This window comes from Mesoplodon bidens (assembly GCF_964165515.1).
Source record: "Mesoplodon bidens genome assembly, chromosome: 11".
Taxonomy (NCBI): Eukaryota; Metazoa; Chordata; class Mammalia; order Artiodactyla; family Ziphiidae; genus Mesoplodon; species Mesoplodon bidens.
Genome location: NC_138167.1, coordinates 35622302 through 35638516, shown reverse-complemented (window position 1 = coordinate 35638516; position 16215 = coordinate 35622302). Strand labels below are relative to the sequence as shown.

General features: G+C 46.0%; 1 protein-coding gene across 1 annotated transcript in view; it reads left to right on the top strand.

Moving 5' to 3' along the window:
* Window positions 1–672: 672 nt before the first annotated feature.
* RASSF3 (Ras association domain family member 3) overlaps window positions 673–16215 on the top strand; it is a 75948-nt gene continuing 60405 nt past the window's right edge. The window contains exon 1 of the mRNA XM_081249009.1: window positions 673–1188. Within this exon, the coding sequence (XP_081105135.1) occupies window positions 1078–1188 (111 nt within the window). The 5' untranslated portion in view covers window positions 673–1077. The remainder of the gene's footprint in view (window positions 1189–16215) is intronic.

The following is a 16215-nucleotide window of genomic DNA, read 5'->3' as shown; positions in this document are numbered from 1 at the left end:
AAAATTTGCATTTTAAAAGAGGATTAGCTGACAGAAAGGATTCAGAAAATAGGGATTTTTTTTTTTTTTTTTTTTGAGGAGGGTGAATAGAGTTCCCTGAACCCTTCACCCCAACGCTGAAATCATGCCTTGTAGGTTTAAAGCGGATTGTGGAAGGGGACATTTAAAAAGCACGTTTAATTAATAAGTACTCGAACTGCAGAACTAGTTCACCCCCCTTCGCACCAAGTAGCCTCAAAGATCATAATGACCTTGGCGGTCCTTATCTGAAAATGAACTCTCACTAGAAAGAAGGGCGAGAGGCAAAGACCGAAGCTCAACTGAATTTCCGGAAAGGATGTTTTCATTTGAATAAACTCAACCCAGTCGTTACCTCCCCATTCGTCTCAGCTAACTTTTAACCCTCCTGGAGGGCCGAGTTGCCGGAGTTCAGGACGGGCGAAACGGCTGCGGGACGCCTGAGGGTCTTGGGACGGGGGGGGGGGGTCCCTCGGCCGGGCAATCTCCACTGCCACCAGCTGGACCCCGAAAAGGGGCGAGCAGTGCGGGGAGAGCGGAGAAATTTCCCTGCTCTGCTTGGGCCCTCCCCCAAACCCGAGCTAGCCGGGCGTGGGGCGGGTGGACTGATCTCAGAGGAACTGGCAGGATCCGGGAGGCTGGGGAAGCGACCGGGAGCACAGACGCAGCTATCGTGGCGGGGCTCCCGGGGTTCCCCAAATACTGCTAGGAAAGAGCAGCACGCCTGGAACAGGCCGGCTGCGCCGCCCCCACCTGCGGGCGCGCGGGGAGTGCCCAAGCCGCGTGGGGAGCGTCCCGGGCCTTTCGGGGCGGGGCCCCAGGGGCGGGGTCGCAGGGAGCTTCAGGGCCCCAGCCGCGCCCAGAATCGGGCCGGGAAGCCGGGAGGCGGCAGGAGGGGCGCGGACGGCCGAATTGAGCGGCGGCCGCAGCTGCAGCAGGACGGCCCGCCGGCGGCTCGGGGCCGCGCGCCGGGAACCTCGCGGGGCGGGCGGGCGCGGCACCCCCTGCCTGGCCGCCAGCTCCCCGGGGAGGCGGCCCGCGCGCGACGGGACCAGCAGCATGAGCAGCGGCTACAGCAGCCTGGAGGAGGACGCCGAGGACTTCTTCTTCACCGCCAGGACCTCCTTCTTCAGGAGAGCGCCCCAGGGCAAGCCCCGCGCCGGCCAGCAAGTGAGTGGCGTTCCCGGTAGGCGCTGTAGCCGGCGCTCGGTCGCTCCCGCGGAGTCCCGGCGCGGCGGGACCTTCAAGTCCACGGGTCTCCGCGGGGCGCGCGGGGGATGCTCGCGAGGAAGGAGGAGGAGGAGGAGGCGGCCTCCGAGAAGGGGTTTCTGTCTTTCCGGATGCCGGGGTAGTGCCTTGAGTTTGTGCGTGCGGGCGTGCGCGGGGCGCCCTGGGGAGGGAAGCCGGAGGGAGGGCGGGGAGGCGGAGGGCCCGCTCCCGCCTGCCGCGGCAGATGGCCTCTGTTGCTCTGCCTCCGGCGGCTGGGGGGCACTTCTGAGAGCCAGGAGGCGTCCGCCGGCCACTCCCCGCTTTTCCCCTGCGCCTGGGGACGCCCTTCGCCCCCTCGCGGGCCTCACGCCGGCCCCCACTATTAGTCCGTTCCCTGGCCTGTGGCCCCTGGAGTGGCCTGGGGGCCGTGTAACAGCCAGGAGTGGACGTGGGGACCTGGCCTCCCCTACCTTCCCGGTCCAGGCGCCTCTCGTGGCGGGATCGGTGGGGGAGCGCTGAGAGGAACGCCTGGCCTGACCAGAGCAGGCGTTCATTAAATCTTGGTAGCGGGAGTCAAGGTTGTGCGTTTCCAGTAAAGTCAATTGTATAGGTGCCTCGAATGTTTTGCAAACAAGTTCCGGTGCTAGGTAGGATCGGCCGGCGAGAGCTGAGCCTTCGGCCGGTTTCTTCCTTTTTTGGAGGAAGCGTGCAGTGGGAAGCATGACTTCGGAGAAGATGGGAAGAGTACTTGGGCCGGTTTCGCCGACCGTGACAGTGTCAGGGGAGGTTACCCCGAAACAGGACACTTGGACAGACTTCGAAGTCGGGCGCTTGAACCCCGCGGCCTCCTGGCCCTGGGAGCCACACCAAGGAAGCCCTGCCAACCCAGACGTGCTCGTATCAGATGAGAGAAGGCTGGACCGGAACAAATTGGTTGCTCTTAAAAAACAGTAGGCGCGCTCCAGACATCGCCATCAGACTTAGTTCTGGAGACTAGAAGCAAGGAAAATCGTTCAGGGACGGGTGAGGACGGAGTAATGTGTCAGGGTTTCCTTGCCAGACTTTTTAAGTTTATTTAACCACTTTATGAGGTCAAATTTCTTGTTACGATTCGGAAGTTTTTTGAACCTCTTAACTTCCCAACCAGAAGAAGGGGGGAGAGGGGAGAGGGAAGGGCTAGAGTGAAGTCGGGTTCCCTTGTTCAATAGCAGGTAACCCCAAGTGAAGTTCTGGTTCAGGAGGTCTCCGTTCTTTATTGTTTCTAAGGCTTAAGGCCATACTATTTACTAGTCACTTTAACCTAAGGCTGCTGTAACGAATGCCACAAGCTAGGTGACTTCAACAAGTATGTGTTTCTGACAGTTCTAGAGGCTAGAAGTCTGAGATCTGGGTGCCAGCATGTCGGGTTGTGATGAGGGCCCCTTCCTGGCTTGCAGACAGCCGACTTCTGGCAGTGTCCTCACCCGGAGAAAGGGCTGCCTCTTTCCCGCTTAAGAGGACACATCCCATTGTGTGGGGGGCACCCTCAAGACCTGGTTACCTCCCAAAGGCCCCGCATCCCAAATCTTGTCACATTAGGGCTTCATCATATGAACTGGGCAGGGGTGGGGCAAAATCATTCAGTCCATAGCAAGTGAAATCTTATTTTTAGTGGAGTGTATTTTAAGGACAGGAGTTTGCTGTGAGGTTTCGAAGTCAGAAATACCCGCCCTCCAGTCATTCGTAGAAGGATTGCATTTCCTTGTGCTTTTTTCGCTTTGCTTTTCTCTTTCTTTCTTGACCTCCCCTTTCTTTCCTTTCTCTACTTTCTTGCTGTCATCATTTGACACTTGGAATAGAGATTGTCAGAGATGGTTGTGGTAGTTTGAAGTCTATTCCGGAGGTGACTAGTATCTCCAAAAAACTAGCTGGTCTTGAATTCTCCAGGTGTGAGATGCTCCTTGACAAGGGCCGATGTATCCATGTTGAACTTGTATGAAAATGCTTTAGTGCTTTAAAAGTAAAAATAGGGCTTCTCTGGTGACGCAGTGGTTAAGAATCCACCTGCCAATGCAGGGGGGACATGGGTTCGAGCCCTGGTCCGGGAAGATCACACATGCCACGGAGCAACTAAGCCCGCGTGCCACAACTACTGAGCCTGCGCTCTAGAGCCCGCGAGCCACAACTACTGAGCCCATGTGCCACAACTACTGAAGCCTGCGCGCCTAGAGCCCGTGCTCCGCAACAAGAGAAGCCACCGCAATGAGAAGCCCGCACACCACAACGAAGAGTAGCCCCCACTTGCCACAACCAGAAAAAGCCCGTACAGCAACGAAGAACCAACACAGCCAAAAATAAATAAAAAGTTTATATTAAAAAAAAAAGTAAAAATATTTTTTCCTGGGTTTATACACACACAGTGTTTCTATGTTATACTCATTAACTTACGTAATATTCATCTAGTATATATATATTATACTCATTTAATGTTACTTATTTAGTATTTAGAATTGGTCTGACATCAATGTGTATTTTGAAGATTGTGCTGAAAATCAGGACAGTAAGACCTAGACCTTTGCTTAAAGAGCTTCAAAGTATATTCTGAAACTTTAATACCTGTGTATTTCCCCTTCTAACATAACACATACAGGGTGCTGAGTTAGAGGACTTATTTGCCAGTTGGAGAAGGTGTTCTAATTGAATTTTTGTGGACATTTGGGTTTATTTAAAGAGTGAGTGTGTTAAATTCCTGATAAGATTTGTGAGTTAAATTTAAAGCAAGGTACTCTTTTTTTTTTTTCTTGGTACGCGGGCCTCTCACTGTTGTGGCCTCTCCCATTGCGGACCACAGGCTCCGGACGCGCAGGCTCAGTGGCCATGGCTCACGGGCCTAGCCGCTCCGTGGCATGTGGGATCTTCCCAGACCGGGGCACGAACCCGTGTCCCCCGAATCGGCAAACGGACTCTCAACCACTGCGCCACCAGAGAAGGGAAGCCCTAAAGCAAGGCACTCTTAATACAGAACATATCGTTCACCTGAGGTTAGATAAGGCTTTTTTCATTTTTTATGCTGGTGATTGTAAGAATTAGGTAGGCACTTCTGACATATGGTGTAGAAGTGAAATTTATCTTTTCTTCAGAGAGATGGAAAGAGAAGTGTTGTCAGAAGGATCTATTATTGATAATAGTGAGTTTTTTTGGTGCTATACCACCTGATGGAAAGGCCAGGAAAATGTGGTTTCTAGAACTCTTGAAAATACCCAGGGAAAGCAAGATGTTTGTGGTAAAAGCAGGATGGGGAGAAAGGGGGAAGGAGGTTGAGAAGTTTCTTTCTTCTCTTGCCAGGCAAAGGAACATAGCCCAACTTCTTTCTTTCTCCAAGAATAACAAAAATGTTATTTTCTTTCTTATTTTGGTGCCCTCTTTAAGAAAGAAAAGGAAAGGAAAAAGCTTAAAAACCGGTCTCAAAGATGTAGAGGGAATGAACATGTGTGGCCTTTTGGTGGTAGTTTGAATGTCATGCTTACTACTGTATCCCCAGGGCCTCCATCAGTGAATATTAGTTGAAATGAATGAATTCTTTCCTGGTTTGATAATTGTTGGCTCTTTATGGCTTTTCAATGTACCCTGTCTCATGATTCTTCCAAGAATCCGCTGAACACTAACCTAATGAAAGGTTAGGCCTTGTTAAGTGGTTCACCAAAGACCTCCATTTAGGTGGGGGAAAGGCAGAACTCGTCTTCCTGACTCAAATTCTGGTCTCCTTTTTGCTGCTTGTCGGCTATAAAAATAATTTTTTTTAATTTTTTTTTATTTTTTGGCCGCACCATGTAGCATGTCAGATCTTGGTTCCCCGACCAGGGATGGAACCTGCACCCCCTGCAGTGGAAGTGCTGAGTCTTAACCACTGGACTGCCAGGGAAGTCCCCCCCCCAATTTTTTTTGTTTGTTTTTTGCGATACGCGGGCATCTCACTGTTGTGGCCTCTCCCGTTGCGGAGCACAGGCTCAGCAGCCATGGCTCACGGGCCCAGCTGCTCCGCGGCATGTGGGATCTTCCCAGACCGGGGCACAAACCCGTGTCCCCTGCATCGGCAGGTGGACTCTCAACCACTGCGCCACCAGGGAAGCCCTCCAAAAATAATTTTAATATTCCATTTTCCTTTTGCAAAATGGACATCTGTAATTTAGGAGTTTCTTAAAACTTTGACACCCGATAGGTGTCATTCATATATCTTCATTACAGTGTTCATAATTCATACTTTTGAATTCACCATTTTGTTTCGTGCAGAACCAAGAATGTCAACAGTCTGTTACCATAATTTTCCTTTTCTACACATTCAGGCTTCCAAGAGTAGAAATGGACTAGAATTGTTGGACTTCCCCTGGTGGCACAGTGGTTAAGAATCTGCCACTAGAGCATTTAGTGCAGGGGACATAGGTTCGAGCCCTGGTCCGGGAAGATCCCACACGCCGCGGAGCAGCTAAGCCCGCGCGCCACAACTACTGAGCCTACGCTCTAGGGCTTGCGAACCACAACTACTGAGCCTGCGTGCCACAACTACTGAAGCCTGCGCATCTAGAGCCCGTGCTCTGCAGCTAGAGAAGCCACCGCAATGAGAAGCCCGTACACAGCAATGAGAGAGTAGCCCCCGCTCACTGCAACTAGAGAAAGTCTGCCCCCAGCAACGAAGACCCAATGCAGCCGTAAATAAATAAATAAATAAGAAACAGACTAAAATTATTAATATAATCTGTCAGCATGTCTTATTCTGCTTTTTCTGTAAGCTAAGGCTTGATCCTTGTGTAGATAATAGGAATAAGACATGACACTGTTTGCTTTAGAAGTAGAATAGTCAAGAAGTCTTGAAGAACTTGAAATTGTCTTCTGAACCATCCATGCTTTTAAAAAAGTTAAACTGAAGAATGGTTTAATAAGGCAAGCCTGTGAGACTCCACATAATAGGTCTCTGTTTGCCCCGGGCTTTTTCCTTAATCATAATTTAAATATTTTTGTGGTTCTCTGGTTCTGTGTCTTATTGCTAGAATCAACAGTAATGAGTTGCACTGTTTTATTCAGTGTTTCCATTAGAAGTTTTGGTGATAGGCCGCGGGGGGTAGGGATGCAAAGAACAGTGGTTTATAACATTAAAGGTATTTTGGTTAAACTTTTTATGCTAACATTGAATCCCTATATTACTGAATATAAACAGTCCCAGCAGTCAGTTTTGCCGGGTGCACAGTCATGTGCACATTTTGTTGCTGTGTCCAATATATTCTGTCCTTGCACAGTATTAATCCATTGGAATTTTGTGTTTGTGTGAGCAGGACTCACAGAGACACATTCCTTTAACTGAATTTCAAAAGGAAATTAGTCACCAATCATATATACCTGCATACATGAACAATACACTGTCTACCTCATTTCTTCTTCTGTCTGACTTGCAAGATTTGGAATTATTTGGAAAGCAGTGACACAAAACATTTACGAAAAGAAAAGCTAAAAATATCCAATAATGTGGTTATTCTTTTTAGACTTCCTTTAGCAGTCAGTGCATGTCATACTGTAAACATTCATTTTCTGGGACAAAAAAATTAGGCTGACCGAATGCTTTCTAGTGTGGCCTGATCACCAGCTTCTAGCCCGGAGCATCAGTTCTTGCTTACTCCCAGCATCCCACATAAATATCTGCCTTTTGATAAAGGCCCCAGTTCGAGGCTTGTTTTTCACTTCTGATTTGTCCCAGGGTCATTAGCTAGCCAGACCCCTCTTTGGAAGGCATGGTGAAAGACAACATTGGATATTATAAGATATATGCTTGCAAAGGTACATCCTGGCTAACTTGGCCCGTTTGCGTCCTTGTCTCATTGAAGAGCTGATATATATGTTGCCTTGTGGGAGGTTTTATTCTGGCTCAGCAAGTATTGCCTATATCATAAATGTTATATAACAAGGCTCAGCTTATTGTTCGCTCTCTGATGCAGCAACTTTTAAATAACAGCCTGTGGGCTTCCCTGGTGGCGTAGTGGTTGAGAGTCCGCCGAGGCAGGGGATACGGGTTCGTGCCCCGGTCCGGGAAGATCCCACATGCCGCGGAGCGGCTGGGCCCGTGAGCCATGGCCGCTGAGCCTGCACGTCCGGAGCCTGTGCTCCACAACGGGAGAGGAACCTGGGCCTGGAATTGCTTCCCTTAGTTCCTCTTCCTTTGTCAGCTTACATGTCACCTTCCCAGAGAAGTCTTCCTGAACCACCAATCCGAAGTAGGCACCCTTCCCTCTTAAAGGTCCTCTGCTTTTTCCCTTCATAGCAAAAATGATAATTTGTTATTATATTTTGTTTAGGACAGAGACTAGCACGTTTACCCAGGGTCTAAAATAAATACCCGGCAGTTAGTAGGCGATTGGATGAATGGAAGCCTACTCATCATTTTGGATGGAAGTCCCAGTACTTGGTACTGTGAGTTTTCCTTTATACACAAATGTACATACACAGTTTCCCCCTCTCCCAACTAGACCATAAGCCTCCACAGTATCTTAGCCATTTAAAAAAGGATGATATTGGTATATCTGTTACTTCTAGTTTAGATATAGCTCTATTTTTCTCCCTTATTTTAAGAAAGCCACTCAATCATTCATGCAACAGATGGGTTTATTTTTGCAAACAGTTTAGTTTTGCCATGAATGGGAAGAGTAGAAGGCCGAGGGGAGGGGTGTGTACTTCGGATTGGTGATTCAGGAAGACTTCTCTGAGAAGGTGACATGTAAGGAGGATCTGCATCTCCCCCCCACCCCCAAATCTGGCTCTGGAGACAGAGCAGTGAAAAAATAAAGTCCCTAGCCTCATTTAGTAATTTTTAAAAAGCTTATCAAATTCACAAATGAAAGCATCTCTCATTTTTCTTTAAAGAGCTAGCTCCTTTAGTAAAAGGGACCTTTTAACTGTTTACAGTTTTTCAGGAACTACCCCTATTGTGCAAAGTCTGGTAAAGCTATTACATCTATTTAGATGGAAACGTTGGCTGAGATGTGTACCCCTGTAAAACAAGCCACATTTCTCTGTTGACATCTGTCCTAAACGTGTAGATGATTGTGTTCCAGCAGAAATATAATCATCCTATAGTTAGTTCTGGTTTGCCTCTCAGTGGCTAGGTGAAATGGTTTTTGTTTACTTGCTATATACATATTTTTAATAGAGAGGGCCCAGATACACACTAGGAAAGAGATGTCAGAGCCCATAAAAAAGATTAAAATGTGAAATAAATGTAAAAATGTCACAAAATAGAAGTGGCCATCATTCTAAAACTGTGCTGCCCACATAAGGTAGTTATTAGCCACATATGGCTTGCTGGCACTTGAAACGTGGCTCACCTGATTTGAGAGAGGCTGTGAGTCTGAAGTACATACTGGATTTCCAAGACAAAGGAAAGAGAATATAAAATATACCACAATAATTTTTTAATATTGATTACGTGTTGAAATAATACTTAGGATATATTGAGTCAAATAAAATTAATTTTTACCTGTTTATTTGTTAACATGGCTATTGGAAAATTTTAAGTTAGTGGCTTGTGTTATATATCTGTTGGACAATGCTGTTTGCGCTAACTCTTGCCAAGGGTGTGAATCTCCATCTTTTAGATGGCTGCAGGTGAATGGATGTGGTACCAGCCAGGCCCACTGCGAAGATTTTTCTTTGTGAAGAGGAACTTGCCGTTTGCTGTTTGGTATAGTTTCTTCTCAGCCTAGCTTGGGTCACACATACAAGCATTTTGAGATTGTGAAACTTGTGTGTGGGGAGACTTCCCTTTTTTTCACTTGTGAGCTGATAGGATAAAACCATCCTAATGGCATTCTAGCTGCAACTGTGCCTTCAGTGTACAGAGGAGAGGGCTCATTCTTTCATAGAGTATTAACACAGCCAGAGTAATCTGCATTTTATAGACTGTAATTGCTCACTGCTGCTACATGATTCCATCAGCTAAGATAATTTACCAATTATATATTGCAACACTCAGTTCTTTTGCCAGATACTAAACAAAGTGAGATAATAAGAGAAGGAAAAAGGATGAGTTGGGGAATTGGAGACCAGAAGAATAGATTTAGAAGATCTTGGATTTAAAAGATTTAGAATGTAAGCAGCAAAGTGTTTTCATGAAATTAATGCAGGTTGGGCAGAGAGTGTGTGTGTGTGTTTGTGTGTGTGTGTATGGATTGTGAATGGAGTTTCCTAAATTTATTTCCCAAGTGTTTATTGAATATTCACAATGGCCTAGACTGTGCTAGGGATTCAATGAACAAACCAGATTGAAACCTGCTCTCATGCCATTTAGTTAGATCAACTCTTATCCATGGTAAAGAGCAAGATCTGAGTCCAAAATTTGTCCCCATGTTTGTTTTGTATATGCTGAAAAATGAGTAATTTCTCATATGCATGTCATTTGTACTGGAAAGATTTTAAGATTTTATAAATAGCTAGAGCAATATGTCCTTAAGCACAAACCCGCGTCTCCTGCATCGGCAGGCGGACTCCCAACCACTGCGCCACCAGGGAAGCCCCTTAAATTTTATTTTATTTTTTTGTTAATAATTAATTTTTGGCTGCTTTGGTTCTTCCTCGCTGTGCGCGACTTTCTTTAGTTGCAGCGAGCAGGGGCTACTCTTTGTTGCGCTGCGCGGGCTTCTCATTGCGGTGGCTTCTCTGGTTGCGGAGCACGGGCTCTAGGCGCGGGCTTTAGTAGTTGTGGCTCGAGGGCTCCAGAGCACAGGCTCAGCAGTTGTGGTGCACGGGCTTAGTTGCTCCGCAGCATGTGGGATCTTCCCGGACCAGGGCTCAAACCCGTGTCCCCTGCATTGGTAGGAGGATTCTTAACTACTGCGCCACCAGGGGAGCCCCTTAACTTTCATTAATAGTGCTATAAAAAGCACATCACAGATATTATTTATATATAAATATTATTTTGTAGAATTGTTTTCTAGGTTTTTTCATTTTTCTGTTTTGCACATATATAATCATACTGAACTATTATTGTTTTAAATTGTGGTTTGGGGATTCCCTGGCCGTCCAGTGGTCAGGACTCTGTGCTTTTACTACGGAGGGCCCAGGTTCGATCCCTGGTCAGGGAACTAAGATCCCACAAGCTGCGGTGGCATGGCCAAGAAAATAAAAATGAAAATTGTGGTTTAAGATAGATAACAGGGGCTTCCCTGGTGGCTCAGTGGTTGGGAGTCCGCCTGCCGATGCAGGGGACACGGGTTCGTGCCTCGGTCCAGGATGATCCCACATGCTGCGGAGCGGCTGGGCCCGTGAGCCATGGCCGCTGAGCCTGCGCGTCCGGAGCCTGTGCTCCGCATCGGGAGAGGCCACAACAGTGAGAGGTCCGTGTACCGAAAAAATATATATATATAGGTAACAAAGTTTGCCATCTAAACCTTTTTTTTTTTTTCATCTAAACCATCTTGAAGTGTTCAGTAGTGTTAAGCACATTTACATTGCTGTGTATCCAGCTGCCAGAACGTTTTCATCTTGGAAACTGGAACTCTGTCCTCATTAAACTACAATTCCCCTTTTCTCCTCCTGACCAGCTCCTGGCAACCAGCATTCTACTTTTTGTTTCTGTGTGTCTCTCATAAGTGGTATCATACAGTATATGTATTTTTTTTTTTTTTTTTTTTTTTTTTTTTTTTTTTTTTTTGTGGTACGTGGGCCTCTCACTGCTGTGGCCTCTCCCGTTGCAGAGCACAGGCTCTGGACGCGCAGACTCAGCAGCCATGGCCCACGGGCCCAACCGCTCCACGGCACGCGGGATCCTCCCGGACCGGGGCACAAACCCGCATCCCCTACATCGGCAGGCGGACTCCCAACCACTGCGCCACCAGGGAAGCCCCAGTATATGTATTTTTGTGACTGGCTTATTTCACTTAGCATAAGGTCCTTAAGGTTCATCCGTGTGTCAGAAGTTCCTTCAAGTCTGAATCATATTCCATTTTATATAGATATATACACCTCATTTTGTTTATCCATTAATCAGTCGATGGACATTTGGGTTGATTCCACCTTCTGACTATTGTGAATATTGCTGTTGTGAACATGAGTGTACAGATATCTCTTAGAGACCCTGGTTTCAATTATTTCAGGTATATACCCAGAAGTGACATTGCTGAATCATATGATAATTCTATTTTTAATTTTTTGAGGAAAATTATACTAATAGATTTGGATCCTGCTAGTTAAAGTTAGAATTATGAGATATTGCTTCATGATTTCAGCTATCATTTTGATGTCTACATTGTATTTTACTGAGTAGGCGGTTATTCCTGAAATAAGGGAAAACATGGATGTTTCTAATTTTGCTAATAACACTATAGTGAACAAGAGCAAGAAGCCTTTACCATTTATGGATTTTTTTCTATTTAAAAAATTTTAAATTTATTTTTGGCTATGTTGGGTCTTCATTGCTGCGCACATGCTTTCTCTAGTTGCAGCGAGTGAGGGCTACTCTTTGTAGTGGTGTGTGGGCTTCTCATTGCAGTGGCTTCTCTTGTGGAGCACGGGCTCTAGGCATGTGGGCTCAGTAGTTGTGGCGCATGGGCTTAGTTGCTCCGCGGCATGTGGGATCTTCCCAGACCAGGGGTTGAACCCGTGTCCCCTGCATTGGCAGGCGGATTCTTAACCACTGCACCACCAGGGAGGTCCTGGATTGTTTTCTTTTAGGATAGATGTACAAAATAGAATTTACTGAGCATGAGGGTGTAACCATTTTATGGCTCTAGTTATTTATTGTCAATTTAAGACTATATTTTTATCTGGTTTCACTGCACCCTCAGCTCCACTGGCTGTAGTCATTAAGATAGAGGAAAAACTTCGTAAAGACACCTCATTGTTATTGCATTCCTTTAATTAACAGTGAATTTAGGGACTTCCTTGACTGCCCAGTGGTTAAGATTCCATGCTTCCACTGCAGCATTGCAGGGTGTTCAGTCACTGGTTGGGGAATGAAAGATCCCACATGCTGCGCAGTGCGGCCAAAAACCCCCAAAAAACAAAAAACAACGGTGAATTTAATTTCTTTTGTACTTCTGAGTGGGTCTTCCTCTTGGTGTGAGCAATGTTCATGGCTTTTTTTTTTAATTTGTTTTATTTATCTATTTTTGGCTGTGTTGGGTCCTCCTTGCTGCGCGCGGGCTTTCTCTAGTTACGTGAGCAGGGGCTACTCTTCGTTGCGGTGCGCGTTCTTCTCCTTGCGGTGGCTTCTCTTGTTGTGGAGCACAGGCTTCAGTAGTTGTGGCACACGGGCTCTAGAGCACAAGCTCAGTAGTTGTGGTGCACTGGCTTAGTTGCTCTGCGGCATGTGGGATCTTCCCGGACCAGGGCTCGAACCCGTGTCCCCTGCATTGGCAGGCAGATTCTTAACCACTGCGCCACCAGGGAAGTCCCTGTTCATGGCTTTTGACCATATGTTAGGTAGGTGGAAATCTTGAGGACACTGCTCTTTGAGTCTCATGCCTATTTAGCTGGGTAGATGCTTCCCCTTTTTTGTGGTCAGCTGAACTTCAGGTTATTTTTGACTTTGTTTGTACCAAAGGGTGGTTGCATGTTCTGGCCTTTGGAAATACTTTAGAATGTGTTTCAGGCTGACATCACTGAAACTCAGAGGAAAATACTTTTTTAACTCCTATAATTACAACACAGGAAAGGCATTGCTAAGACAGCATCAGCATCCTGTGAATACACTGTGGAATATGGAGGGTGGGGAGCTGGATGATGTGTCTTTTGCTAACCATGTGGAAAAGGGTGACTGGGAGTGCCTGCTTATCTTTGAATTTCAATAAATTTAGCATCAGTTTTCCAACCACTATGGTAGAATTTTGAGGATTCTAAGCTCTCTTATAAATATACTGGGAACTGAAAAAAGTTTAGGACAAACTAGTAAAAATCCCACCTACAAAAGAGGATTTTTATACTGTATACCTGTGAGCTTATTGTTTGTGGTTGAAAAATTGCAATTAGATGGAATCTGTCCCCACAGTCTGCTTTAAGGTTCACCTGTGTCCGAACTTGTTGCTTAATGTGTTATAATCTGATTAACCGCTAGTTTGGTCTCATTTAATTTTTTCCTTTCAGAGTATTTTAATTAAGTGAATCTTTTAAAAGGATGTGAAGAGTTATTTCTGACTTTAGATAGATTATGAACCCTCCTTAATCCTCATATTCTTAGACAACTCAAATTTACCCTGAAAATTTCCTACAGATGCTTGTTTTGAGGAATATTTTTTTTTTGGTATTTTGCCATTTAGGTCATAGAAATTTGTGTGTCTGATACAGTTCTTAAACAGCAAAACCAAAACCAAAAATTTTTTATGAAAATAGAAAACATAGCTAGGTGCATTACATAGAAAAAAAATACCAATACTAAAATGCAGTTTAACATTCCATGATGTTTTACAGTTAAAGGAGCTTTCCAGGGGAATTAAGGTTCAGTTGGTGTATTTGGACTCTAATTTGAGTGGAGCCTTGAGATGAGAAACAAAACAGAAGTTTTATTGGTTTAAGCAGATCCAGGTTTAATGGCACGGCAAAGGTGAATTCAGGGGTTGCTTGACTGTAGTCAGTGATTTCCCAGCTATGGGAAAATATAAATATTATGTAGGTGGCTTAAAGAAACAGCATTACTTTTGTATGTTTAAGGCCTGTTTCTGTTTGTTTAAACACGCTTGTGGATTGCTTTTTCTTGCCTGTTTTCCTTTGGGGGGAAGTACTGCCCTTTCAGATCTGTCTGAGGTTTGGGAATTCCTTTCTTGCTTTTCCTAATGGTCTGGGGTGGGCACGCGGTGCAGTTGGCTGGCATGAGTGTGGTCGTTCTGCTGTACTGAGGTGTGGGGTTGGATCCTCGGCTGTACCGTGGGTCTCGGCCAGAGGAAATTTGTCCTGTGAACTGTACCCAAAGCATAATTATTCCTGCCCTTCAGTGGAGGGGATTTGGAGGTACGTCCTGTAGAAGAAGGAGTACCTTTCAGAAAGGCAAACCTAGCACCAATATCAGCAAATCAACTTGAGATCCATTCTCACTGCACTAGTTCCTGTGCAGTTTTCATTAAAAAGGATCTTAGCGGGGAGGGGCAAAATAGGGGTACGGAGTAAAGAGGTACCAACTATTACGAATAAAATAAGCTACAAGGGTATATTGTACAAAATAGGGAATATAGCTACTATTTTATAATAACTATACATGGACTATAACCTTTAAAAATTGTGAATCACTGTATTGTACACCTGTAACTTATATATTGTACATCAACTGTACTTCAATTTAAAAAAATCAATCTTTATAAGAAGAAAAAATAAAATGGATTTTGTTCTTTTTAGGTGAGGCTATTACTATAAAAAAGGGGGAACTGGATTTTGTTACAGGCTAAAAGGGTGGTGTGTTCTTTTTTGTAAAAAAAATTATTTTTGGCTGCATTGGGTCTTTGTTGTTGCACGCAGGCTTTCTCTAGTTGCGGCGAGCAGGGGCTACTCATCATTGCGGTGCGCAGGCTTCTCACTGTGGTGGCTTCTCTTGTAGTGGAGCACGGGCCCTAGAGCACGCAGGCTTCAGTAGTTGTGGCACACGGGCTCAGTAGTTGTGGCTCGCAGGGTCTAGAGCACAGGCTCAGTAGTTGTGGCGCATGGGCTTAGTTGCTCTGCGGCATGTGGATTCTTAACCACTGCGCAACCAGGAAGGTCCCGGGTGGTGTGTTCTTTTTTTTTTTTTTTTTTTTTTTTTTTGCGGTACGCGGGCCTCTCACCGCTGTGGCCTCTCCCGTCGTGGAGCACAGGCTCCGGACGCGCAAGCTCATTGGCCATGGCTCACGGGCCCAGCCGCTCCGCGGCATGTGGGATCTTCCTGGACCAGGACGCGAACCCGTGTCCCGAGCATTGGCAGGCGGACTCTCAACCACTGCGCCACAAGGGAAGCCCCCGGGTGGTGTGTTCTTGATTGACTGCTTGCAAGCAGTCGTGTGAGGCAGCCTGAGTTAAATCATTGCTAGCTGTGTTGTCTTGGGCAAGTCATTGCACCTCTTTAAGCCTCAGTTTCTTTATCTGTGAAGTAGTAGCATGCCTGGCACATAATGAGCAGTAATTAATATTAGCCATTATTATTTGTAAAAGCTTCTACTATATATAGTCATGTGCTTTGAGTGTACTAGCTTGAATGGAAAACTGACAGTGGTTGAGAGATTTGAAGTGAACCTAATAACCTATTAGCCCAAGAATGAAAGACAGCAGGAAATTAGGTTGTGTCTCTGACTTTACGGACCAAAATGAACTGGGAATCTCAGTGTACTTGATCAGGAAGGCGCAACAGTCATTCCTGGATGCTTAATCTTCTTTTTTCTTCCCCCCCCCCCTTCTGTATCAGTGTGGTGCCTTTGTTTTCTGGTAAAGGGCTGCTGATTCCTCCTGACCAAGCGTGAGGCCACCTATCCAAGTCTTCACCCTCTTCTTTTCTCCTTTAAAGCAAGCCACCCCAGTGGAAAGAGAATGAGCAGGCATATGGAAGTGGGGTTCTTTTGCCCAAGCCTTTATGAAAAAGTTAACACATCGTAGAAAGCTTTTTTCTTTTCAACTTTCTCTGTTCTCCCTGTCTGATCCACCTCTGAGTGCAGGATTTTAGCTGCAGTTTTGCTCGAGGCTGCTGGCTTGACTGGGTGACAAATTACGCTTCTTCCTGGGGCCTTTCCTTTTTCCTTCCGAAGGTCTGAATCGCCTTGTGCTCATTGTTGAGGGACTTAGTCACTGTCTTGTTTCTGGTTTTCATAGGGTGGAATCAAATGAGGTAATTGATGTGAGCTTTGTAACGTGCTGCAGGGGCGATGCTGCGGCTGCTGTGGAGACCCGTTCCACACGCGTGGCTGGCTTCCCACGCACAGAGTGTCTGTGTCCTCTCTTAGGCGTTTCAGTGTTGCTGGACGCATCTGCAGTTTGGAAACAAGCTCGCTTATGCAAAATTTGAATGCAGGCATGAAAGAA